The 25,447-nt window shown below is 38.5% G+C and overlaps 1 protein-coding gene across 26 annotated transcripts in view; it reads left to right on the forward strand.

Moving 5' to 3' along the window:
* Window positions 1-25,447, forward strand: part of ATRNL1 (attractin like 1) — a 1,032,651-nt gene that overhangs the window by 426,791 nt on the left and 580,413 nt on the right. For all 26 annotated transcript variants that reach the window (XM_039547653.1, XM_039547651.1, XM_039547655.1 and 23 more), the window contains one exon: window positions 19,077-19,170. In XM_039547653.1, coding sequence (XP_039403587.1) covers window positions 19,077-19,170 — 94 coding nt within the window. The remainder of the gene's footprint in view (window positions 1-19,076; window positions 19,171-25,447) is intronic.

Consider the following 25,447-nt stretch of genomic DNA (forward strand, 5'->3'; position numbering starts at 1 on the left):
AACACACAAGCCACTGCAGCTAATTTTGCATATTGAGCCGAATGTGGAGTGCATGAATATGCCTTTTTCCAAGGCTCTCCTTTCCCCTCAGGGGGAACTGCATAGATTCCGAACCCAGTATAGGGTTTGCCTTGATGGTAATAACTAGAACCATCAACAAAGAATTTATACCTATTAATGGGATCTGTCTCTTGGATTAAAGGTTGAAAGAGCTTTTGTTTTTCCTCCCCCCTTAGATCCAATTGATCAAAGTTGGGACACTTGTGTGGCTCTCCCTGATACAATAGAGCTGTTGGTAACAAGGATGGTGTCCTAATAGGTTTGACTGCAATATTTTTTCCTTGCAGTAATAATGCCCAGTGAGCAAGGCGAGCATTTGAAACTTGCCCATTTTTTACCCTATTGGACAGTAAAAACTTAATAGTTTTTTCTATGTATGGATTTGCTTGTTCTGGGTAAGGATACTGTTTTTGGGCTGAAATTTCTCCTCCTTCTACAACAATAGTGACAGCCATGCATTCACAGTCATGTTTGTGTTTAGCAAAGGCATCTGTATGTTTGTACAGTAATGCCTGTAACTCAGGTTGGTCTGCATGTTTAGCCACTATTTTGTCCAAATTATACCCTTCAGGTTCAAAGTCCTCCACTGGAGATACCATGCCACACTCAGGTATGACTACTGGAGAGTCATCCTTTTCCTGTTCTACTGAAAGACACAATAATTGGTTACACAAATTAAGAACACATCCCTGTTTGTATAAGAAATCAGTTCCCAATAAGGAATTCTTTGGGTCTGCTAACTTCATTAATGCAAAAGTATGATTTTTTCTTAGATGACCTATCTGTACTTCAAGGGGTGTAGAAAGTGTGGTAGTAACCTGATTACTTGCAAAGGTTGCAAGTGTCTTGGTACATCCTGATGATAGAGGAGAGGATCTAGGATCCTGATTGCTGCTTCAGTATCTATAATGAGATTTCTGTCTAGTTCCTCTATCACTGCAGATATTGTGGGTCTTCCACTTGTATCTCTTGTTTGTAGTCATGCAGCATATGCTGTCAGATAATCAAGGGGTTCCTCCTCTATCTCCTCAGAGGCAGCCAATTCTGGAGGAGTGGCTGTCCACTGATGGATCGACGGAGGCCACTGGGTTGCTGAACCTTGGCCTTCCATTATCATTAGCTCATTCACACGGGCATGAAGTTCTCGGATAGCCGCGTCTGTTGCACTGTTTTAAACATTTTCACAACTGAGTCCTCAGTTTTGTGCAAAGGTGATTTGGGTCTCTGCAGGCGTGAACTGTTCTGTGCAGCATCTGAAATCATTTTGCCAACGTTGATTTAGGGAATTTAGGAACTCCTTGTCCCAATCCTGGCTGAGGTTGAGGTCCCTCAATCCTCACTAATTTAGAGCCTCCCTGTGCATGTGCTTTAGCCAGTAAGGCTAATGTTCTTTTTAAAGAAATATCATCAGTGATATGCATATTAACCATTTCTCTTAACTGAGGAAGAGAATTATTAACTAGCAAACTGATGTATGGCAGTTCATCTGTTTTCTCTTTGATATGACTCCGCCAAGCTGCACTCAACCGCAAATGAAACTGATGTGGAGTTTCATTAGGTTTCTGCTTTAAGTTAGACAGAATTGCTACTCCAGCTTGCCCTGGGTGCTGGTTATGTTCCAATAGGGCTACTGTTTTTTGAAAACTTTTCTCTCCTACCCTAAACTTAAGTGGCAAAGTACTCCACAATGCTCGATTCACTGTGAGCTGTAAGATTTTAACCCAATCTTCCCTTGGTAAGCCAAACACTTTTGCTGTCTCCTGCACACGTTGTGCATGCATAGCAACTGAAGAATCCTCCATCATTCCTACTTGCTTAGCTACCAGGTTTAAGGTTTTAATATCTGTAACAACTGCTACAGGACAATTAGAATTGGAACCTGCAGTTCCTTCTTCTGGATCTGAATCTGAGCTTTCATTTGAGCTTAAATCTACAATTTCTATTCCTTGCCTCCTTTTACCTGGATTTACATTTTCCTCATCTGAACCATCAAAACTTTTCACTGGAGAGAATCCTGGGTATCTAGGATAACTTTCCATGAAATATCTATGGCTTACATCCAAAGTGTTTCCACACTGACGCAGGACATCTCTTAGTTCACTAAAGTCTGGCGTGGTAGGGCGTTCTACCGATACACTAGGTGATACCAGCATATACCACGGGGGTGTAGAGGACCCACGAAATTCCTGGGGTCTAGGCAATGTTGATTGCCCGAATGCCAATAAATGTCCACCCAAAGGAACTGGATTTTCTACTCTATATGGTGCTAATGTAACATTGGGTGGAGGAGCAGGAATTTTATTTCCTGCTTGTTGTTGTAGCTCTCTTTGTAACTTAGAGATCACTACATCACATGCATTAGCTACCTGTGTTACCTGTGATACAGCCTCTTCCAACCCTTGAACAATGACCGATTCTAAAGGTACACTTACAGAAGCTGTCTCTACAGAAGTAGAGATCTTTTCCTCTTTCTCTGCTTCTCTGTTTGTGTCACTAACTGCTTCACTGACTGTGACACTTGTCTCCGCCTCCTGAACTGTCACTTCAGAACTTCCGTCTCTTATTGGCAGACTGTCAGTTTTCTCTGCACTGCCAATTTCCTCTTCTGACTCTACAGATTCAAGATTCGCTTCTGAAGGTACTGTGTTTGCTAATTTTCTTGTTTTACTTCTAGTCACTGGTCCAATAAGATTTTCTACCTCTGTCGGGTCCACCATACCAATAGGAATGGGAATCAATTCTTCAACTTCCTTTGCTCTATCTTTTTCCTTTTCTAGTTCTTTAATCTTTTCCAACAGCCGACCACGGTCCACTCTATAGGCTACCAGCATCTGCTGAACTTCCCTGAGTAACTCCATTTTTTTATCCAATTTCTTTCCCAATGAACTACAAGCTACAAGCAAGCATTCAACAGCTATTCCCTTCACCACCTTAGCTCTTTTCTTTTTCTGCTCTGTTTTATCCTTAAATACATTACTCACAAAACCCCATGGGTTTCTCTGCTTAGAAATCATTTTACTATTTCTCAGCTGCTCCAAACCTCCACCATGTTTCTGAATATATTTCCTAGCAAAGTTTTCCAAAGCTAAACTACTAGAAATTCCAACACACTCCACTCCTGTGCTATCTTTACTTTTAACACTCTTACTACGAAATAGAGAATTCATCTCTTTCTTTTCCTAGTATATTCACTAGAATTTAGTATTGTCTAGTATATTCACTAGAATCAATCTTCTGTTGATTTACTTTGATATAGAAGGCGTCCCTTCACAGAAACAACAGGATAATACCCCTTGTACACCGGTTTAAACACTGTATCATAAAAGTTCCAAGTAAATAGAGGGAGTGGGGATACTCTCTTCTCTCTTCTCTCGATGGCTTATAGCAGATCGAGAGGTCTTTCCCCTCTGTCGGGACCTGCCAAATATCGGGGAATACTGAGGCAGACGGATCAGAGGTGCAGTCCGGAAGAGTTAATGGGACTAAGATAAGGTATCTTTGAACTATTCAAGTTCTGACTGATCTATGAATACCTTGCTTTATTAACTCCCCGCCACCACTAGTGTGGGTCATCGGATCCAATGCTACTGCGAATTATTTATGTGGTACCATTCATTAACTTCTTCAACATATAAAAACCCCTTTCTGTGCACATATATCACTTTTAAACTTTATTACTTTAATATTCAGTTATCAATACAGTTAAAATCCTTTAGGCAAAAGTGAAAGTAAAAACCTTAAGATTGCTTAACCACAATACAAAACGGAAATACTGGGCGTACTGCCAGCAACAATAATTACAGGAAGTTGTCTCTGGTTTAAGAATAAGATTTCAGAATTTTACTGAAATTAACTATTTACTTACGGTTTAAAGAAATTCCCTGAAATTCCTGTCACACACTCCTTAAATCTCCTCCTGGCTGGCTCGCCAGTCTGTTGCCTGATTTGGGGAGGACAGTGGAATTTATCCACTTAATTTAGTTTTATTTAATAATTAATTTTCTAATTAATTAAGAATGTTAGTAATAATTAATAGATATTAATAATATGGGTATGGCTCAATATGTGTGATCAGAAGATAAACTTGAATCAGGCTTCACAGAATTTAATACCAAGGAGATTGGGGTATAACAGGAATTACACTGAGACAAAGTTTAGTCAAACAAGACCTTTTATTTAAAATCAATGAGACAAGAAGTAAATGTAAAATGTTAAAAGCAGTATGAGATTACAAAGTATCACAATTTTTTAAGAGATATGATATGATATTATACAGTTCTAAATGCACTTTGCAGCAAAGAGTACTAAAGTGAATTTCACACCTCTGCTAGAGGAAGTATAGTTATAAAGAAACTGGTTGTAAATTAAACCCTTCTTAGCATAGATGCTTAGAGGTGAAGTAGAAATTAAGAATTATTTCATACTCACAAAGAATTAATACTACGACTAGCATTGACAGCTCAGGTTGAGACGACCAGGAAACAGAGAGATGTATCGCCTGCCCTAGTGGTGGATTATCACACCTTTTATAGGTAAAAATCCTTCCCTTTATGCCCAAATTTGTCTTTCCCCCATGAAAAGGTGAGGGTACCTGTTTTCATAGGCTGACTAATGACAACTATCTACGTATTTTGTGGTAGACTTGTTATATTTTGTGGGCAGAAATACCCTACTTTTGCACCTAACTAGGTGAAAGGTTAGCAGATATTCAGAAAGTTCCTAGACAATTTGCGTAGGTTTGTTTCCTAGTATCACTTTTCTGAGTAAGGGTCTTAAAGGTTGCTTTCAGCGTCACAGAGGAAATAGGCCAGAATGTCTGGTCTAGAAGTTTCTAGGTATCTTGCATTAAAGCTATTGCAAATTCTATTAATCTATACAGCCTACACACTTTTATCAAAAAGACATTTTATACAGACCAACAGATTAATCCTCAGGGCTACAATACCCACTTCGTCAGATGCATGTAGTGGAAATTTCCAGAGGCAGGTATAAATATGCAGGCAAGAATCGGTCTAGAGATAACGAGGTTAGTTCAATCAGGCCCTCTTCTGGCAGTTGAGGTGTGAGCACCAAGGGAGGAGAAACTGCTTTTGTAGTTGGCTAGCCATTCACAGTCTTTGTTTAATCCTGAGCTGCTGGTGTCAAATTTGCAAATGAACTGAAGTTCAGCAGTTTCTCTTTGAAATCTGGTCCTGAAGTTTTTTTACTGCAGGATGGCTACCTTTAAATCTGCTATTAATCTACAACCCATCCTGGGCAACGATCCCTCGCTTTCACAGGCCTTGGGAGGCAGGCCAGTCCTCACCCACAGACAACCCGCCAACCTTAAGCATATTCTCACCAGCAACCACATGCCGCACAATAGTAACTCTAACTCAGGAACCAATCCATGCAACAAACCTTGATGCCAACTCTGCCCACATATTGACACCATCACAGGACCTAACCAGATCAGCCACCACATCACCAGTTCATTCACCTGAACGTCCACCAATGTAATATACGCCATCATATGCCAGCAATGCCCCTCTGCTATGTACATCGGCCAAACTGGACAATCGCTACGTAAAAGGATAAAGGGACACAAGTCAGATATTAGGAATGGCAATATATAAAAACCTGTAGGAGACATTTAAACCTTCCTGGGCATACAATAGCAGATTTAAAGGTAGCCATCCTGCAGCAAAAAAACTCCAGGACCAGACTTTCATGTGCTGTAATATATATACCTCCTTACTGTATTTTTCACTCCATGCATCTGATGAAGTGGGTTTTAGCCCATGAAAGCTTATGCCCAAATAAATTTGTTAGCCTCTACGGTGCCACGAGGACTCCTTGCTTATTTTTTCAATGTAGATTGAAAGTAGAATTCTTCTCTTTGGTTTTGTTGTGTTTACTATTGTAGTACTTGGGTTCAGGGAGCTACTTCTTTGAATTTCATATACAAGTATATGGAGCCAATTTCTGCTTTTGTGTAGCTCTGTTGGATTTAGTGGTGTATTGCTTGTCTAGAATGTGTCTGATAGTGTACAGTTAATAAAATGTTTATGAATTGTCGGAGTGACAGTATAAAAATAGTTGCAGTCAGAAGGTATTTTCTTCAGGACTTATATAACCATTTATTTTACTCTCAAAATAATCAGAAAGTAGACTAACATTCACACATTGGGGTTCAGCCCAGTTCTGTGACAACAGATCCCTTCCTTCTCCCCCTTTCTGGCCCTTTCCCACTGGTATCTTGTTAGCAAAACTCTGCTTCATTAAAATAGTCTGGTTTCACATTTCTGCTCCCCTGTTTAAAACTCAGTTTTATCTTCATCCAGCACAAAATTTCATTTTGTAATTGTTTATCTAATATAAATACTTTGTGAAAGCTAGTCTGAGGCTGATTCTTACATCACACCAGTTTTACATGTGTAACTCCACTTCAGCAGAGTTACTCCTAATTTACATGGGTAAAAGTGAAAGCAGAATCACTTTCTGTGTTTTCAAACATATTTTTTTCTAGAAACATGGCAGAGATGTTTTGCTCTAACATTGTAGGACGCTGTAAAAATAATCCCTAGTTTTCTATTTAATTAATTTAATCTAAAAAAATACTATTTTAAAAAACCTACTATGCAATGACAAATACCTGCAATACTAGAAAGAATAATACTCAGTAACATTTATATTATGCTGTCTGAAACTACAGTCTCTCTAATCTCTGTTAGTAGTATGTGTGTTGTGCTTCTTCTGCAGTTTAGCACAAAAACATATGGAACTAGGGGTCTTGTAATTGATGACTACTTATTACTTAGATTGGGTATAGAAGAGTTCCAGTTTATATTCTATCCCTTTATCTTTTCCATTCTCATTTGATCATTTCTCAAGGATTCATGATAATCTTATAATTGTTTTCATTGATGTTAGTGATCGTCTTCCTACATGTTCTTTTGTGGCCTGAGTTCTGACAATGATAAACGAGCTTTCTCTGCATCTTTATTTTGGTAGTTTTCACTTTCTTATAGTATTCATTTATTATTTAGGGAAAAGTCTGTTTTTAAAATATCTTTTCTGTGTGTCGTCTTCTTGTTTATAGTGATAGTTCTAAAAATGCAGCAGCAATGATCAAGAAATGCAATAACTTTTCTACCTGGAACATGTGAATTTCAGCACAATATCAGGAAATAATTTGCTATTCTAACCTGCCTGAAAATATGTATTAAATGTTTATTTCCCAAATACATTCCTCTGAAAAGCAGTGGCTAGTATTTGTCCAAGCATTGGTTTAGGAGCATTTAGTATTTTTACTATAGAATGAAGGCGCCAACTGTCCCACCAAAACATGAGAAAAATAAAAGGAGAGCATTGAAAAGATGAAATATGTACTTTCCTAATTAAGCTTAGTGGGAGGGAAAAGGAGGACACCTGTGACTCATATGACACATATGACTCACCTAGTTATTATTGGTTGGCTGCCTCTTTTTAGATGTTACAACGGAAGTGGGGGTTGAGAAGGTATTTAAAGGAAGACCGGACAGAAGTCTTACAAATGAATTAAAGCTGGGTTTTACATTCACAGTCTTTCTGTTCCTCCCAATCCTGCAGTGTATCTTAAAATAATTATCTGTATGTGTGGCCACTGGTTTAATAATTTCAATATTTAATAATAATAATTTAATAATAACAAAAAATGTAGTTAAAGTACCATTTATCGGGAACCCATTTTGAGAGACAGTTCCTTCTTGCAGCTATACTTCAGGTTGGGCCATCAGGGGGAAGCAAATGCATTTTAAATCCAATTATCTAAAATGTGTACTTCATGAAAATGTTGGTGGTTATTCTGTTGTCAGCATCAGCAACTGCATTTATATGCTGAGCTAGCAACTCTGAAACAATCGCACTGTTGACTTATTTAATACATTTTATAAAATGGTAATTTTACAGCATGAATTTACTGTACTGGATTATACTGTATTGAAATAATCTTTCTGTTCCACTTGAAATCTACATGTTGTACGCAGCAACGTGAACTGAGTTATTACTAAACTTGCCCATATGCCATTTTAAAAATGGAATAGAAATAGTCAAGGTTAGTTTTTTACTTTTGTTTAAGGATTTTTTTTGTGTTGGTTGTAATTAAAAAAAACATTACGGACATTTGGCAACAACATTTTAATATATTTGAAACAGGCTTATTATAGTGACCCTACTGAAATGTCTCTTGCATTTTACTTATGTGTATATAATATAGTTAAGTATTTATGATAAGTGTTTAAACTAACTAGTATATGCTTAACATAAATTGATGTTTGACAGAAGGAATCCAACTCTTTCATTGCTGGAGATAGCATAATAGTATGTGTATCTTTCAATGCTGCTTGTCTTAAAGAAAATTGCTGAAATATTTCAGTTTAGGAGGATAGTACAGCAAAGTTTATCCATTAGACCAAACTACAATGTCAAAAGATTCTCCAAGAAGGGTTGCCCATACTATCTCAGTGGACTGTCATCAAAACAACAATGACATGGAGCAGTTTGTAGAAGCTTCATATGACTAGCTGAATAAATGGGGTTTTCCCCCCTGATTTATGCAAATCCCTTTATTCTGATGGGGGTGGGGGTCTGATTTGCATAAACTCTGTTTGGTTATTACTTCATAACTGGAAAGTGAATATCATATATACTTGTTTTGGCTGCTTTACAGCAAGAGGCTAGGCAGCTCTTGGATGCACAGAGTACCCTCAACTCCCATAGAGGTCAATGGATATTGAATGCTCTCATCGTGTTTATGATTTGCTCAGCTTGTTGCAGGCACAAGGCTTTAATCTCAGGGTTTTTAAAGTCTCCTATATTTAGAATTTCCCATGAACAAAAATGGCTACCTCAACTTCTCACTTCCTTCAGTTGAATGAAGCAGAAGGACCGTACATTCTACATAGAATTGCTCCAAACTGAACACAATGTCTTATAAAACTGTTAAAAGTTTGTTTTGTTAATTAAAAAATAACTTTCAGTAGCTCCTTTCCCTTTCCCCTTGTCAGACATGAACAGGACTCTATCCCACCCAAAGTGCTTACATGTTCCTATAGACGAACCAGACTTTTACTATGATACTGTATTGCTGCATCCAGTTCACCATCATTGGTATTTCTGGTGATGCTCTTTCAGCCTGGAGATAAAGGGAGGTACTTGAGAGCCTAACCTTCTTAGCAACAAGATGAAATTTGGCTGAAAATGACCATGAAATGACAGATTTAATGATTCTAAGGAAGGTAAGGACTAAGGAGTGAGACCGTGCACATGTTTAGGCAGGATTTTATAATATGAAATAAATTCAGACAGAATTTTATGGTTTTACGAAAGGTAGATCGTGCCAAACCAACCTGATCTCCTTCTTTGAGAAAGTAACAGATTTTTTAGACAAGGGAAATGCGGTGGATCTAATATATCTTGATTTCAGTAAGGCGTTCGATACGGTACTGCATGAAGAATGACTGGTTAAATTGGAAAAGATGGGGATTGAAATGAAAATCCAGAGGTGGATAAGGAACTGGTTAAAGGGGAGACTGCAGCGGGTCATATTGAAAGGTGATCTGTCGGGTTGGAGGGAGGTTACCAGTGGAGTTCCTCAAGGTTCGGTTTTGGGTCCAATCTTATTCAATCTATTTATCACTGACCTCGGAACCAAAAGTAGGAGTGGGCTGATAAAGTTTGCGGATGACACGAAGTTAGGAGGTATTGCCAATTCGGAGATGGATCGGGATATCCTCCAGGGAGATTTGAATGACCTTGTAAACTGGAGTATTAGTAATAGGATGAAATTCAATAGTGAGAAGTGTAAGGTTATGCATTTAGGGATGACTAACAGGAATTTTAGTTATAAGCTGGGGACGCACCAGTTGGAAGTAACGGAAGAGGAGAAGGACCTCGGAGTCCTGGTTGATCACAGGATGACTATGAGTCGGCAATGTGATGTGGCCGTTAAAAAAGCTAATGCGGTCTTGGGATGCATTAGGCGAGGTATTTCTAGTAGAGATAAGGAGGTGCTAGTCTCATTATACAAGGCGTTGGTGAGACCTCATTTGGAGTACTGTGTGCAGTTTTGGTCTCCCATGTTTAAGAAGGATGAATTCAAACTGGAATGGGTACAAAGAAGGGCCACTAGAATGATCCGAGGAATGGAAAGCCTGTCGTATGAAAGGAGACTTGAGGAGCTCGGTTTGTTTTCCTTAACCAAAAGAAGGTTGAGAGGAGATATGATTGCTCTCTTTAAATATATCAGAGGGATAAATACCAGGGAGTGAGAGGAATTATTTCAGCTCAGTACTAATGTGGACACGAGAACAAATGGATATAAATTGGCAGTCAGGAAGTTTACGCTTGAAATTAGACGAAGGTTTCTAACCATCAGGGGAGTGAAATTCTGGAACAGCCTACCGAGGGAAACAGTGGGGGCGAAGGACCTCTCTGGCTTTAAGATTAAGTTTGATAAGTTTATGGAGGGAATGGTTTGATAGGATAACGCGATTTAGTCAATAGGTCAATAATGTGCCGTCACTGGTAATTAGTACCGAGGGTCAATGTTGGGATATTGAAAGTCTTTTTCCTGAGTGTCTGGCTGGAGAGTCTTGCCCGCATGCTCGGGGTTCAGCTGATCGCCATATTTGGGGTCGGGAAGGAATTTTCCTCCAGGGTAGATTGGCAGTGGCCCTGGAGGTTTTTCGCCTTCCTCCGCAGCATGGGGCAGGGGTCGCTTGCTGGAGGATTATCTGCTACTTGAAGTCTTTAAATCAGGATTTGGGGACTTCAACAGCTGAGTCAAGGGAGAGAATTATTTCAGGAGTGGGTGGGTCAGCTTTTGTGGCCTGCATTTTGCAGGAGGTCAGACTAGATGATCATAATGGTCCCTTCTGATCTTAAGTTCTATGATTCTATGATTATGCTACAGTATCTTAACAATTATAGTTTTATTTGAATTTGTACATTTAAAATCTGTATACTAGAGTTTGACAGAAAATAGTCAAATTAATTTTAATAGATTGACATTTTATGAGATCTCCAGGCATTGGCATCAAGATTTCCCTTGTTTCGTGGATTGCAAACATGAGCTGGGAGACATCAGGCTAATACTATATTATTTTGCTTAAAAGCAAGATTCTGAAATCCCCTCCTAAAAAACCTGGCATTTATTTTAAGCCTTACAGTCAGAAAATATTAACACTGTGTGGTTTATGAAATGGGAAATGGCAGACTTATGTTTATCCCATAGGTATAACGGAGACATGATATACTACCAATCCCTATGATATCCTAGGGATATGATTATCCCATTGGAAACACTTCCCCTAGAATTAACTTACCACTGTTATATAAAATCTGTGTTGTTTGGGATGTGGATTTTTAGTATTGGAAGACAATGCTGGCTGTTTCAGCCAATCCATTTGGTTTATAGAGATCTGTCTGAGCATAGGTCAAAGTAAGAGGAAAAAGAGTGTATATGTAATTTTTATTTGAATGAAATTTAGTAACAGTAGTAATACTTAGAGAATGTGAATATGCACTAGTCATGTTGTAATGTTAGGGTAAAATTAGGGCTTTTTAGCTATTTCCTGCATTGTACGTAAGGGAGGGTATGAGGGACGATTGAGTATGAGCAGCAGCTCCTGAAGTCATTGTGCTTGAGGTGGAAGTATCTGGGAGCACTGGAGAAATATACGTAGCAGCAACTGGTATACCCTTTTAGCAGATATGTGTGCTTTTTCATGGCAGTCTAGCACCATTGTCCAACATGTAGTCATCCAATAGGGAGTCTAGAACCACCCTCAGTACCAGCCTTGGATGGTACTACCATCCTGGAAGCATGGGAATCCTCAGAAAGGCTGGTGTCATTACTTGCCTCTAGACTTGTGTATGTTTTCAGTAATGAAAATTATGGGTTTAGTAAGGCTAGTCCACCTATTACAGGACAGCCTATGAGAAATCAGATTGACTTCTGATTTCAAAATTCATTTAAAAGAAAAGCAGCAAACTGGGAAGGCTTTGGTTAGTTTGGCACATCAATACCCGACTAATTGGTGCTTTTATTCCTAATCCTCCAATCATCCTTTATATAATTTAATTTTTTTAAGTATATAGGTAGGGTTTTCAAAAGCATTCAGCATTGGTCTACCTGTGCTCTTGGTAAAACTCCCACTGACTTCACTATTGACTTCAATGGGAGTAGGGACTCTGAGTACTTTAGAAAATTGTATCCTTTATTGTCTCCATTGGAAAACACAGGTTACTTTCATCAACACCAATGCAATCAGCTTGGTTTCAATAGCCTTTCAAGAAAAAAGTGTTATGGCAAAAGTGTGGTGTGTCTCTGCACCGAATCCGTTTATTTAATTTAAAGTATGTATGTGTCTCAGTTGCTGTGGTGAGGCTGCTGGAAGATTATTTCCTTGCTCTCTGTTACATATCCAAATCTATTAGGAACAGTGTTTTCATCTTTTTCCTCCCCATGTTGTCTTTACCGAACAGGTGTGGTATTTGTTTTTTTGGTTTTCTGTTTGGTCTGTTTGTGTGTGTTTCCTCCGCTAGACTAATAATCACTGTCTCCTCTGCTCCCCTAAATCATCCATATCAATAACTGGAATAGCATTATCTAAAGCATAATTATGACAGAACACATTGCAGTCAGCATAGCATTGACGCTACTGACACACCGAAGACACCTGAGGGCAGTGACAAGGCAAAATATCCATTGTGTACCAAATAATGGATGCACGTGACCATGGCTATCAAAAGTCCATTCTGAGGTACAAGGGGAGTAGAGGAGGGCACATCAAACAAAGGGCATAGAAACAGAGTCTAGGCAGAAGCTAAAATACATGGAAGTGGTAGAAGATGGAACTAGCCTAAACAGTTGTGGTTCCAATGGGGAGCTCCCTAGCTAACCCCGGTCAGGAAGGATCCAGTCTAGCATTCTAGGGGAAGCCAGTCAGGCATGAGAACTTGGTCTCGGAATAGGATCATGTCTCAAGCGGCCAGAAGAGCTAAAGAATTCCATCCTGCTGCTCACTAGGGAGGTGAAACTCAAACATCATTTTCTAGTAAAATGATATCATCAGAGAAGCAGAATTGCAGGTATGCAATTATCCCTTCTTGTCTTTTCCAGTACAAAAGCTGAGAATTAAGGACAGGCATATATTTAGTGGCTCACTGTCATTATTAATAATGCTACCATTTGAGATTCTGTGACTGTTGGACTTGCTTAGTAATCACTTACTATGAAATCGAGCATTTAAGATTTAGGTTTCAGTAAATTAAACAGTAAACATAGTTTAGATTATAAGCTTATTATTTCTTTTGCATTTGTCAAAATCAGACAAGTGGAAAAAATAAACAGGCGTACAAAGATAATGAAGTATAATATATGTTTTTACCTAAATGTGCTATAATAACATGGCACTACTGCCACTGCATTTATAAGTTAACATTTAAGCATATTCCAGTAGCATCAGAAAAGGCATTAAATCTGAGATTAAGTATATCTTCAGTTTAGAAATATTAATGCAAAATATGTCCATTAAAGAGGTTTTTAACATAATGTCAAATTGATTAGCATATGGTGCACTTTGTTTCAACAGATTTCAAGTTATTACCTGGGGACTGATTGAATTACTAAAACTCAGTAAAGTGGATATTTATTCCTGTTTATCTTGTAAAATCAGCATTCGGGCTGGCCAGAGCCAACCCTAGCATTCTGGGGTAGGCCCAAGAAATGTTTCACCATATTCTCTTCCCTCAGTGATCATAACAAAAGAAATGCAATCCAGCAGTTTACGTTGAGTGCTGTGCATAGTTATTGCAATTTGCACGTGCATAATCTGGTATTTGCTAATTTAATTACTATTTTTGTAGGTCATCTACACAATTTGAATCTTTGACCTTCGGTACCGTGGTACAGACCTCTACCAGTAAAAGGAAGAGCAACTAGAGGGAGATGTAGCACATATTTAGCAAGTACGTTACTATCTCGCCTAGTTAGAGGAAGCTGCTCTTGGTTGTCTGAGATCTGTTGGAGTTAAGTCTCTTTTTCGTGTGCCACTTTTTTAACAATCTCCATATAGATTGTTAGCAGGATTTTAACCTGGAACCTTCACCACCACAGCACAGTCTCTACCACCAAGACTAAAAGAGCAACTCCATTAGCTGGTACTAGCAATAGGTTGTTATCCTCTAGTTGACCAGCCACAAGATGGAGTAGCTAATTTTGAAAAGGTGACTGTGAATGCACAGGAAGAACATTTAGGTAATGGCTCTAGTGTAGCTGCTCTAAGCCGATGGGATAAAGCTCTCCTGTTGCTTCATTAATCCACCCACAATGAGCGGCAGCAGCTAAGTCAGCAGGAGAAGCTCTTCCGCTGACATAGTGCTGTCCCCAACAGTGCTACATAAGTGGTAGTGTAGACATTGTAGACATTGCATCAGTGTAAAGAAAATAGTGTCTGGTTTTTTTTACTCACTACATTAAATCTTCTTAACTAAAAGAAATTGTACTACTACTGAAGACTTTTGTTGCTGGTTTTTTTTTCATATGCAATGAGCAGCTTCGATGCTAGAGAAATTCCATGTATTTGTGTCATAAATTAACTTTTAGATGGTTTCAGATTTGATGTGTGTACATAAATTGGCAGTTTTTGAACATTAACCAGAATGCAGCCTATTAGTTGCTCTGCAGCTTATGTGCTCTCTTATAATGGAGCATCACTGTTACGAACTGTTAACTGATAAGGCACAATAAGCACAGTACGCTGCTAGGAATATACTGTATACATATTCATTTGTTTCTTCCTGCTATTATAGCAATGATTTACATAGTGAAAATTAACATTTGAAAAGATGCCTTTCCTGCTAAAAGTACTTAAACAATCATTCTGTTGACAAAGAATGGGGTACTTGAGAGAATACCGGAAACATTATAATGTGTTACAGAGGAATACATCTTCAGTGAACTTTTATTGTGCAGAGTCAAGATCATAGCAAAATTTAACATTCAGTGGGAATTGCAGGTATCACTTGGAGCTATGGTGGTTATGTCTTATTTTGAAGAAGAAATTTTTTTTCTTATCACCACATACTTTATAAAAAATTCTGCTGTTAGTTGCAACCACAGATTTTACAGTGTAGGTGACATTTTGTGACAGTTGAAATAATCAGATTTATTTTATTGATGAAATGTTGCTCATTGCTTCCTTATGCATTTTATTCCATATATTTACTGTGTGCCAAGGAATAAAGTAAGGGGGAAATGACAGGTTAGAAAGTGCAGCTCCCCATTCTCTGCTAAAAGTGTCCAGAACAGCTCCCCTCCTCTTCCTTGTTTGTGAGAACAGCAGTCCACATTGTGAGAGCTCTCTCTTCATGCTTCAGTTTTCTTTAACCATTGTGTCTTCCCTAATTCATCTAACACTTTGTCACATGGATTAAAAGATGGTCTCATGATCATTAATTATATTGCCATCTTAATTTAACTAACAGTTGGACAAATTGACAAGCATGTGAGTGGCCTATGATATTCCTGAGCTATGTAAATTGTGCTGAGATGACCATAGTCATTAGAGCTGAGACTTCCACATAAAGCATCATATAGTGGAATAAAATAATATTAGTAATGGTGTAAAAAGCCAGTGCTTCTAACCAGATATGTACCTTTATTTATTTATTACATATTGTAACAGAGGCATTTTCATTTCCATGCAAATATGTATTGCCTATGATTTAGCAGGATATTTCAGAAAGGAAGGATCACTGATATTTTGATCTCAGTTCTTTCATTAACTTGCATGAAAGAGAGCACTTTCCAACTGGCAAGTTGCTATTTGCATTGGTGACTAAAATAAAAAATTAGATGAACTGTCAAATCTTATTTAATTTGTTCACATTTATAAAACCTGGCACTTGAAGTTGTTAATAAGGACATCTTCCTGCCTGAATGGCGGTATTGACCACACTTCTCATACTTATCCCTAAGGTCAGGAGATTAATAACATCCTATTTTGATTTTAGAGAGTGGTTTCCTCCTCCTCTTCCCTCAAAATGAAATATTACAAAGCTTGTGAGGGAGAATTTCTGCTGTTTTAACCTGTTCCCAGGCATCCTTTTTTTCCAAACTAAATGCCTTTATTACTGTGGTGTTGCCCTTGAGCATGGCATCTATTATAGATTCGGTCAAGTGCCCTCTCTTGGCCACTCATTAGACTGCAGTGGGATGATCCGCCCACTGGATCTCAGAATATTTTAAGCCTCTGGAGTCTGAAGAGAGTCCAGGACTGTCTCAGTCTTGGGGTCCCTAGACACATTTTCTGGGTTCAGACTCGCTGTGGCACCCCTGCCTGAAAGCTTAGACCACATAGCCTCCTGCCCAGCACCTAGAACTAGTGCTCACTCCTCAGACTCCTCTGCAGTTTAAACACAACCTTTCCCAGAATTCCACTGAAAGTGTGAACTTTGGGATTACCTCTTCAATGGCCATGTGGTAGATATAATGCATGTAAGGGAAATATGCTTTGCACAGGTTCTACAGCTCTTTCTATAATAACACCACAAGTACACAGATTTTGACAAAAATAATAATTTCTACATGCATTTTCCTGCTTCAGTTTCCTCACCACTCCAGAGCATCTTTGGGCTGGGGGTCAGAGCCCTCTAGGGCCATACAGAGATCTTGTATTGCAGTGCATAGCTTGAATTTTGAAACGTGGAGCCTTTTCTTCTCAGCTCACCTTCTGTGACCTTGGCTGTCCATTCCTTCCCCTTTCCTGCCTAAATGTTCTGTGTATCTCTCTCTGTGAGTGTTCCCCTCACCTACCCAGTCTATGTTGTTTTTTAAAGGCTAGTATCAATACCTTGGTATCTTTGTTCTGCATTTGGGATTTTCCACTCTCCGGACAATGGTCTGCTGCTGATTAGGTTGGGTATAACAGCTTCAGCCAACCTCCTTAGCACACCCACTGCAAGGTGCTTAACTCTGAATAAGCTGTCATTGAGTTCTAATAGTCCACACTTGTTCATGATGTGGTAGAGGTATGACACAACCCTGCCATATTACGATGGATGCACAAACAGGCGCATTCATAATACCCCAATTTTCATAGTAACAACTTCATAATCTCACATACAATTTATAAGCTATACAGACAGATCCCCAAAATTCAGCATCCAAATCAAATTTGGCCACAGACTGTGTGTGTTTAATCCCCTGATCCTGCAAAATGTATGTACATGCTTAATTCTGCTAAAGTTATTACAGTTAAATATGTGTACATTTTGCAGGATCAGACCTTAAATCGTAAATTGACTCTTCAAAGGCATCTTAATTTTAACTGTATTTATCACTGTAGCGGTGGATTATGTTCTTTGTACCGAACACAGATGTTCTCTTCCCTCTCCTGAACTGTGTTATTCTCTTTCCATCCCTGCTTGCACCATTTTTATTAAAGCTCATCTACTATAGTCACACCTTCACTAATGTCAAGCCATTTTGGGCTCTCCTCTTACCCACTTTTAAAATGGAGCTCAGCTATTTCAGCCATGTTCATCTCATCCTACCTCAAGCTGAATTCAGATGGTCTGCTAACTGGAGATGAATGGGGTAAACCATTGACAAAGGCTTCTTTGAAATATCAGATGTGCTATCCTTCAAACACATGGAAATTTATGTTGTATGAATTGTATATTATGTAAAGTACATTTTATGTGTCATAGTTTGAGATCCAGTTGTCTAATACATTCATACTTTTCTTTTGTGTGTATGTTTAAGGGGGACATATGGTGTCTGGGTATGTGTTGTAGGGCACTGTCACAGGAATGAGTTTTCTACGTTGTTCCTTATCTACAGAATAAGACCATAAAAACTCCCTCCTTCCGCCAAGAAGAAAAATAGCACTTCTATAATAGGATTGTAAAGTGGCAAATAAACTTTTATTACATGTAGGTCACCATTTAGTATTATATCCATGCTCATGAAGAAGACGACGATGCATAAAATCTTTTATTTTGGTTGTAATTAAAATTTCTGTGACAGCAGATTCTGATCTCTAGATAGGTTCAGAATTACTGAGGTGTGTTCAAGGAGAGTTTTAAGCATATTATGAATATCACTAGATGGTTGTCTTGTCTTGTCGACCCTAATGCATTACCTATAGGACTATACCACACTGCACTAGGTTACCAAGAGGCAATTCCATTACCTGCAGATATTTCAGTATCTTTAATCACAATCAGGAAGGGTGGGTAGATAGGATTCAGTCTGCCTAAGGCTGTGCTCTGTGACATCCTATTGAGACCTTACATTGGCTTATCACACACCTCTTAATGAAATTCTGACATCCTCTGTACCATCTAACTTAACCTGCAGGGGCATTTAAAGGCAGAAGAGCTCTTTGTAGTTTTGCCTCTAGAATGTTCTTGTTTTGGACCATAGAAATGGTATTGTATCAAATTAGCCCCTGTTCAAGTGGGCCTTAAAGCCTTAAATTTACTAATTTGTTGTCAAATATAACTGATTTACAACTTTAACTGGTATGGATACATTGTATGTGTCTTTTATTAGAAACTGGACAAAATTCTGGTCCCATTCAAGTCAATGGGAGTTTTGCCATTGTCTTCAATAGTTCAGGATTTTACTTCATATACATAAGAATTATTTTTGTTAATATTTAGTAATATATTTGCCATACTGTATACAAAGTCACATTAAAGTGATAGCCTGTACTGACTTCTCTGAAACCTTTACTATTTATGTCAGTAATCTTTAGATAAAATCTCCCTAAAGACACATTCAGACTATTGAGTTCCCAACGCTGCAGAATATAAATTAAACGATCATATTAGTGATATTAAAGGGGTTCATGATGGAAATACTAATGCTTTAACCACACGACCTCTGTAATGCATTTAGGGTATAATATTAATATCCATAAAAGTACGTTTAGTCATAAAGTATAATATAGACATTTAAATCTCTTTCCTCTTTGATTTTATAGCTTGCACGTGCAGTGGACATGCAAATATTTGTCACATGCAAACAGGAAAATGTTTTTGTGCAACTAAAGGAATCAAAGGAGACCAGTGTCAACTGTGAGTACAATTGATTGTAGCCTGAATTTATTTTAATTTATGCCTAAAGGATAATTAATTTTGTATTTTTCCAATTCCTTTTTTGCTGTGAAGTGATCTTTAAATGATTTCTCTGCTTAATCTGGTCACCGTGTACATCTACATTCCTTAGAAAAAGGCAAAGTTAGTTTCTCTTTTTAAAGAATAACTTCATAAATATTAATAACATTATACAGCCACTATAGCTTTTATAGTATCCTATAAAAGGAGATGGCTGGAGAATTATCAGTAGCCTTGTGCTGTTTTATGTGCAATTGGATTCAAAGTCCAAAATATCTGTGGTGCTAGGAGCTATATTAGGTACGTTTGTCACATATCTTTAGGTCAGAAACTATAGTAATTAGATTTTTAGAGTTTCAGAAACATTTTAAGGTGGACAATTCTTCAGACATTTCATCCACATCATTAAATATTGAACAAAAGGAGTACATAGGCCTTTAGCTTTGGAAAGTGCACTTAGCATTCTAGTTTTTATACTGGAAATCAGTTGGATATCTATCTCATTGTTGAATGGGTTTTTAACGTTTAAAGACTTGCAACTCTGACTGGTCCACCGTGCTTGCTGAAATAAAATACAAATTATGCTAAGTAGTTTTTTCTGCAGCATGACTCAGCTTCTCCTTTACTCAAAAAGGTCATACCCAGTCTGTTTTTCAGTTCATGTGTTTCTAGTTTTAAAATATTTTGAGTTCTAGAGCTTTTTTGAAAGGAATATTAAAAATAAATGATGCCTAATTTCTAACCAGGTCAGATTTGTTCCAGATTCATTCTTTTCCCAGTTTTAATTTTCAAGAAATTAGCATCTTGTCCCGATGGTAATTTGCAGTTGTTTTCCTTGCAGAAAACAGAAATGCTAAAGGGTAAATGGAAACTGTTATGGAATTATAATTGTCTTCCTCTATTTTCGTGAAAACTGAAGAAAATGTGCTATTTATCACATTTTCTTTATTGCTTTATTATAACACCAGTTTTAGGAACTGAGTGCAATGGGTGTTGTAAAGTGATGCTATTTTTTTAAAAAAAAGTATTAATGAATTATACTGCACTTTTTCTCTTTATTGTACTTCCAAAATTTCTGGTTAGTACATTTGGTACAAATCCCTTATTTTACTTTTTCTGAACTACCTAATCTGTATATTTTAGCTATTTATAGCATGCCACTTGCCATAATATGTAGACATAGTTGTTCATAACCATCTTGTCTGCAGAAGTTAGTTGTTCTTATGGCCTCCGAGTAGTACACGTCAAAGGTTATGGGACAGCATGTTTTTCTGCAGGATTATATTGTGAATACAGTTTACCTGGGAAACATGCTAGATAAAATTGGTGACTACATGTAACCAATTAAAAGTCCTTCACTTGGTCATTGGAGTTACTGTATCAGTATCCAGCAGATTTTCACAATGAAGACTCTGTGATCCACATTTGCTTAGAGGAGGTAAAAATAAACCTTCCTCTATCTGAGCTGGAAGAAATTGTGATCAGCTTATTTCACTGGAAGCCAGTCTTTACATGGATTGCGGTGATAATGAAATTTTACTCCAGGAAATGATCCAACAGTGAGTGCGTTATACATGTGTGCATAGATAAACAGGGAGCCTTATACTAAAAGTAGAGTGTACTTAAGAAAAGGTAGTTAATTCTTTTTCTTGTAGTCAGACACCTCAATCATATTGTGTTATTAAATATAATTATTTATTAGTATTAGTATAGAGTCCATAGGCCACAGTCAAGATTGGAGCCTGATTGTGCTAGAAGCTGTAAAATATGGAGCAGGCGAGTGTTTCTGTCTTGAAGCACTTACAGCCTAGGTTAAGAGAAGAGAAGAAGGAAGTTGTGTGAGATTGGACAAGGGTCACAGTAATCGGAGCATGAAAATCACATAGATTAACAGGTTTCAAACTGATATGTAATACAGATTGAACCTCTCTCGTCTGGCGACTTGGGGACCTGATCGGTGCTGAACCAGAGAATTTGCTGAACCATGAGAGGTCAATATTGTAGCAAGTAGGTCTCTCTTTATTTTTATCTCGCTGAGGCGAATAAATGGAACAATGCTTGCAATGCTGCCTATCCAAGGCTTACCGGATCTCTTTGTAACAAAGTGTTAGTGTTGTTACACAATTTTACTGTATTGGCACAAGGAAATAAGTAGATAAAGCATGAAAAACATCAAATAAAATCATGCTGGACCAGAGAGTGCTGTACTAGAGAGGTTCACCCTGTATATCATGCATTTATCACCAATGATATTAGAGTTCCTAATGACTACTGACCTAGTAATTATCAAAAAGATATGCTAATAGAATGTACACCTTCCTGATGCAAAGTCTCAAGGTACTTAACATGCTACATTAAGATATTTTCTATACCACTTCTTCATTCTAAGCTGTCATTCTTCTTCAGTGACCTATGTGCATTTCCATTGTTGGGATAGTACTCTCTGTCAATGAACTTGTGGAACCTTCTTCAAATACATGTTCATTTTGGGATGTGCTACCCCAGCCACCTGAGTTCTCTCATCACTATCAGAGAAAGCAGTGCTGTATCCATTGATTTCCTAACTCTATTAGGTTTTGTTAGCTCTATATTGTTATAATTTTTGTTTTGAAGTTTAGTATTAATAGTATAGATAGGATAGCATATCATCATTCAGTGATATTCATAGCTGATATTCATAGCTGATATTCACAGCCAGAGACTTATTAGATCTCTTGCCAAAGGCATCCTCATAGCAGTCCCCAGGAGGGCAGGTAAAGAAGAATCCTGTTTCTTTTGAGTGTTACAGTTACTTTGAGCAGTATCCAACCCCGAATCCCCTGGCAACTTCAGTAGGTTTGGACAGGAGAACATGTGAAAACAACACATTCCACTTCCACTGATAGAGAACGGTCAGGAGACTGGATTTTCTGTGCTGCACGGCATATTCTTTGGGCTCCCTGCATATATGGGCACAATCTACCAGCTACTAATGGGAAGATACTAACACTCCATATGTAATGCCTTGAATCTAGCTTTGAGGTCTTGCCTTAGGAGCAGAGAAAAGCATCAAAGAAGCTGGTGCAGGAGGATCACATGTCTGTATTGTTGTTCATGTTCCCATGCAAAAAATGTGCTGATAGCTATAATGCTTCAACAGTACTCCTTGTTTTGTTTGGCTTACTGCAGAAACTCAGGCTGAGAGACAGAAAATAAAGAATAGGAATACATGGTCTGTTTTCATCATAGCTAAAAGTCAAGAGTGGAATTGCCTCAAGGTTCCATTTTAGATGCAGTGTTTAATATATTGTTACCCCATTTTGACCTGAGTGCTTAGCCAATTTTCTGGATCCTTCAGGTTGTTTCAGTTAGAGGAGAAATTGATGATGAAGCCAGGTATTACTTTGATGCAGTCATTTACAAAAAACTGTACAAAGTCCTGTTTCCTTGAATACAGTAAGAATCAAAAAATCAAACAGTTTAGCTCTGGATATAAATTATTTTTTTTCCACTTGTTGAGTAGGCCATGGTGAAGTTTAAGCAGCAAGGGGATTTTCATGGAAATTTCTAACTCTAGTGTGACAGTTAGATTTAGAAAGCCATAGTTTCAGGGCTTTGTTATTCCCCTCTCCCATCCCATAAGTATAGGTGATGTGCAGTGAACACCATCTTCTAGGAACCAGGGTCTTAGGAAATCAGAGTGACTGTACAAAACTAATTAATTTAAAATTAGAGACTGTAGCAATCTGTAGAGAAAAGTAGTTAGTCCTTTCAGGACAATCACCTTTTTCTTTTTTGGCAGATTGATTTTTCTAATCTAAAAATAAAATTAATGTAGTTTGGCCTTCTTTAAAAAAATAAAAATGTCCTTTGTTTCAATAATGTAATGTGCTATTAATAAGTCAGGAGAGAGAGATATTAATTCATGACCCTATGTAACCTGAGCTAAAAGACCCAGCTCTTAGCCAAGGCTGTAGCAGGCTCTTCAGTCTCTAGTTGGCTAACCACCACTAGCAGGGAACAGAGTACCACACTGAGCTGGCATGGCTTATCTTAGCATTACAAAACCAAAACAAGGAAATAATCTCTCTGAAGTACTTATATGTCTTCCATTACCACAATATCTGAGCGTCTCACAATTTTTACTTTGTGGGGTAGGGAAGCAATAATATCCCCATTTACAGATGTGGAATGGAGGCTAAGTGGCTTGCCAATGGTCATATAGGAAATCTGTGAGAGAACTGAACCCAGATCTTGCAGATCCCAAGTTAACGATCTAATTCTGCTGGACCATCCTTCCTGTACAGGTGAAACAAACCTCTGCCCCAAAATATCACTGAGTATGGCTTATTGCGTTACACTTAAAACAGATCCATATCTAATGTTTTAAAACATTTTACAGGTTAACGTGTGCATATTTCAGAAGTATAATGCTGCTGTTGCTAAGAGAAGACATTACAAGAGCACAAGCAGTGATGCCTACAGTTAATGTTGCCCCACATTTTCCATTATAAGACCTTGGTTTTAGTTGTTTAACTGTGCCAATAGTTTGGTTTGCCTCCATGAAGCTTTGGTGCCTCCATGCTTGGAGCCAAAACTTGAAATTTGGCAGTGGGGTTGCTGTGGTGTCAGGGAAGTGCCTTTTGCCAAGACTTGAAAATTGGCCTCATTTTGGCTGAATTATGAGCCTCTGAAAATCTCAGTTCACATGCGCACAGTAGAGACTTAGTAGAGTTTGGTGGCTAATTCCTCTGAAGATTATAACTCTATTGCAGGAGCACCACCAGCTTTTTTGCCGCCCTAGGCGGCGGAAGGTCCCACCTCCGAAATGCTGCCTCTGTTGGCCTGGCCACCATGGTCACCGCCCCCCCCCCAAATGTTAGCGCCCTAGGCGACCGCCTAGATTGCCTAACGGATTGCGCTGGCCCTGACTCTGTGGGTGTGCTCCATCCCAAGGCTAAAGGGCAGGGCTGGCTCCAGGCACCAGCGAACGAAGCAGGTGCTTGGGGTGGCCGATGGGAAGGGGCATGTCCGGGTCTTCGGCGGTGGGTCCCTCAGTCCCTCTCGGAGCAAAGGACCCACCGCCAAATTGCTGCTGAGGAATGAAGCGGCATGGTTGAGCTGCTGCCAAAGTGCCACTGATCGTGGCTCCCCTCCCCCCCCACCTCTTCGCTGCTTGGTGCAGCAAAAAAACCTGAACCGTCCCTGCTAAAGGGGCTGTGAGCAGGACTTTCCCTGCCATTGCTTCTGTCAGCTGTCAGAAGCTGCTGTGTTGCTGGGCACAAGAACTGGGAGCAGGAAGACACTCTCTCTCTCTCTTTCCCCCCCCCCCTCCCTCTTGTGCACAGGCAAATTAGGCAAGCAGAAGGAGGAGGAGGAAGTCAGTTTGACAGGAATACTGAGGTGTGAGGATCTGAGCCTAGAGGTAGGGAGCAAGGAGAAAAAGCTGAGGTGTGGAAATGGAACAAGGCTGGTGATGGACAGGCAGTCTTAATTCTGGCATATCTGCATGTTTGAATGCAAGACTTTGCAACTTCAGTGTTGCTTTAATGTAGCTGTGTGTATATAATTATAGTAGGGGTGATATAACAGAACGGACATGGTTCTTATGTAAAGAAATACATTATTAACCATTTAAAAGCCATTAAATATCCAAGCAATTCATTTGTGTGCTGTAATATTAGTTCCATAGAGACAAGAGTTGTTGTATTTATAGAGAAGTGACTTAGGTATCAAAATACAAATGATCAATATAGTACAACTTAAAAAAGGCTATTTAAATAATACAGGATCAGTATATAAACTTAAGTAGACAGTAGATAGCATTCTGCTGTGTTCCTGATCTTAAATAGTAATAAGACCTCAAAGATCCCTTCAAAGATTAAAAAATATCCTGCAAAAACTTGTGGGTTAATCCCTCTAAATAACAGGTAAAGACCAGACAAAATTTTAATTGAGACTCTAGGCCAAATTCACCAATTCATTGACTTTACTATAGCTTTGTCCATTTGTGCCTATGTAAATTTGTCCTTCTGTGTCTCCTGTCAGAGTTGTGGAAACAGGAAATGGCAATCATCTAAGAAAACCACTTTAATAGGAAATTCCTCTATGAAAGAGAAGAATAAAGGAATCTGAGACATGCATAATTTAATAAAACAGCTTCTTGTAGTCAAGCAGCTTTTTTTGTTTCCTGGTAGAGGATAGAATCAATGTAATACTAGTTACTATGGTGATCGGTGTAATTCTGAAATGAATGTAA

The sequence above is a fragment of the Mauremys reevesii genome, linkage group 7, assembly GCF_016161935.1.
Source record: "Mauremys reevesii isolate NIE-2019 linkage group 7, ASM1616193v1, whole genome shotgun sequence".
In the NCBI taxonomy this organism is placed as follows: domain Eukaryota; kingdom Metazoa; phylum Chordata; order Testudines; family Geoemydidae; genus Mauremys; species Mauremys reevesii.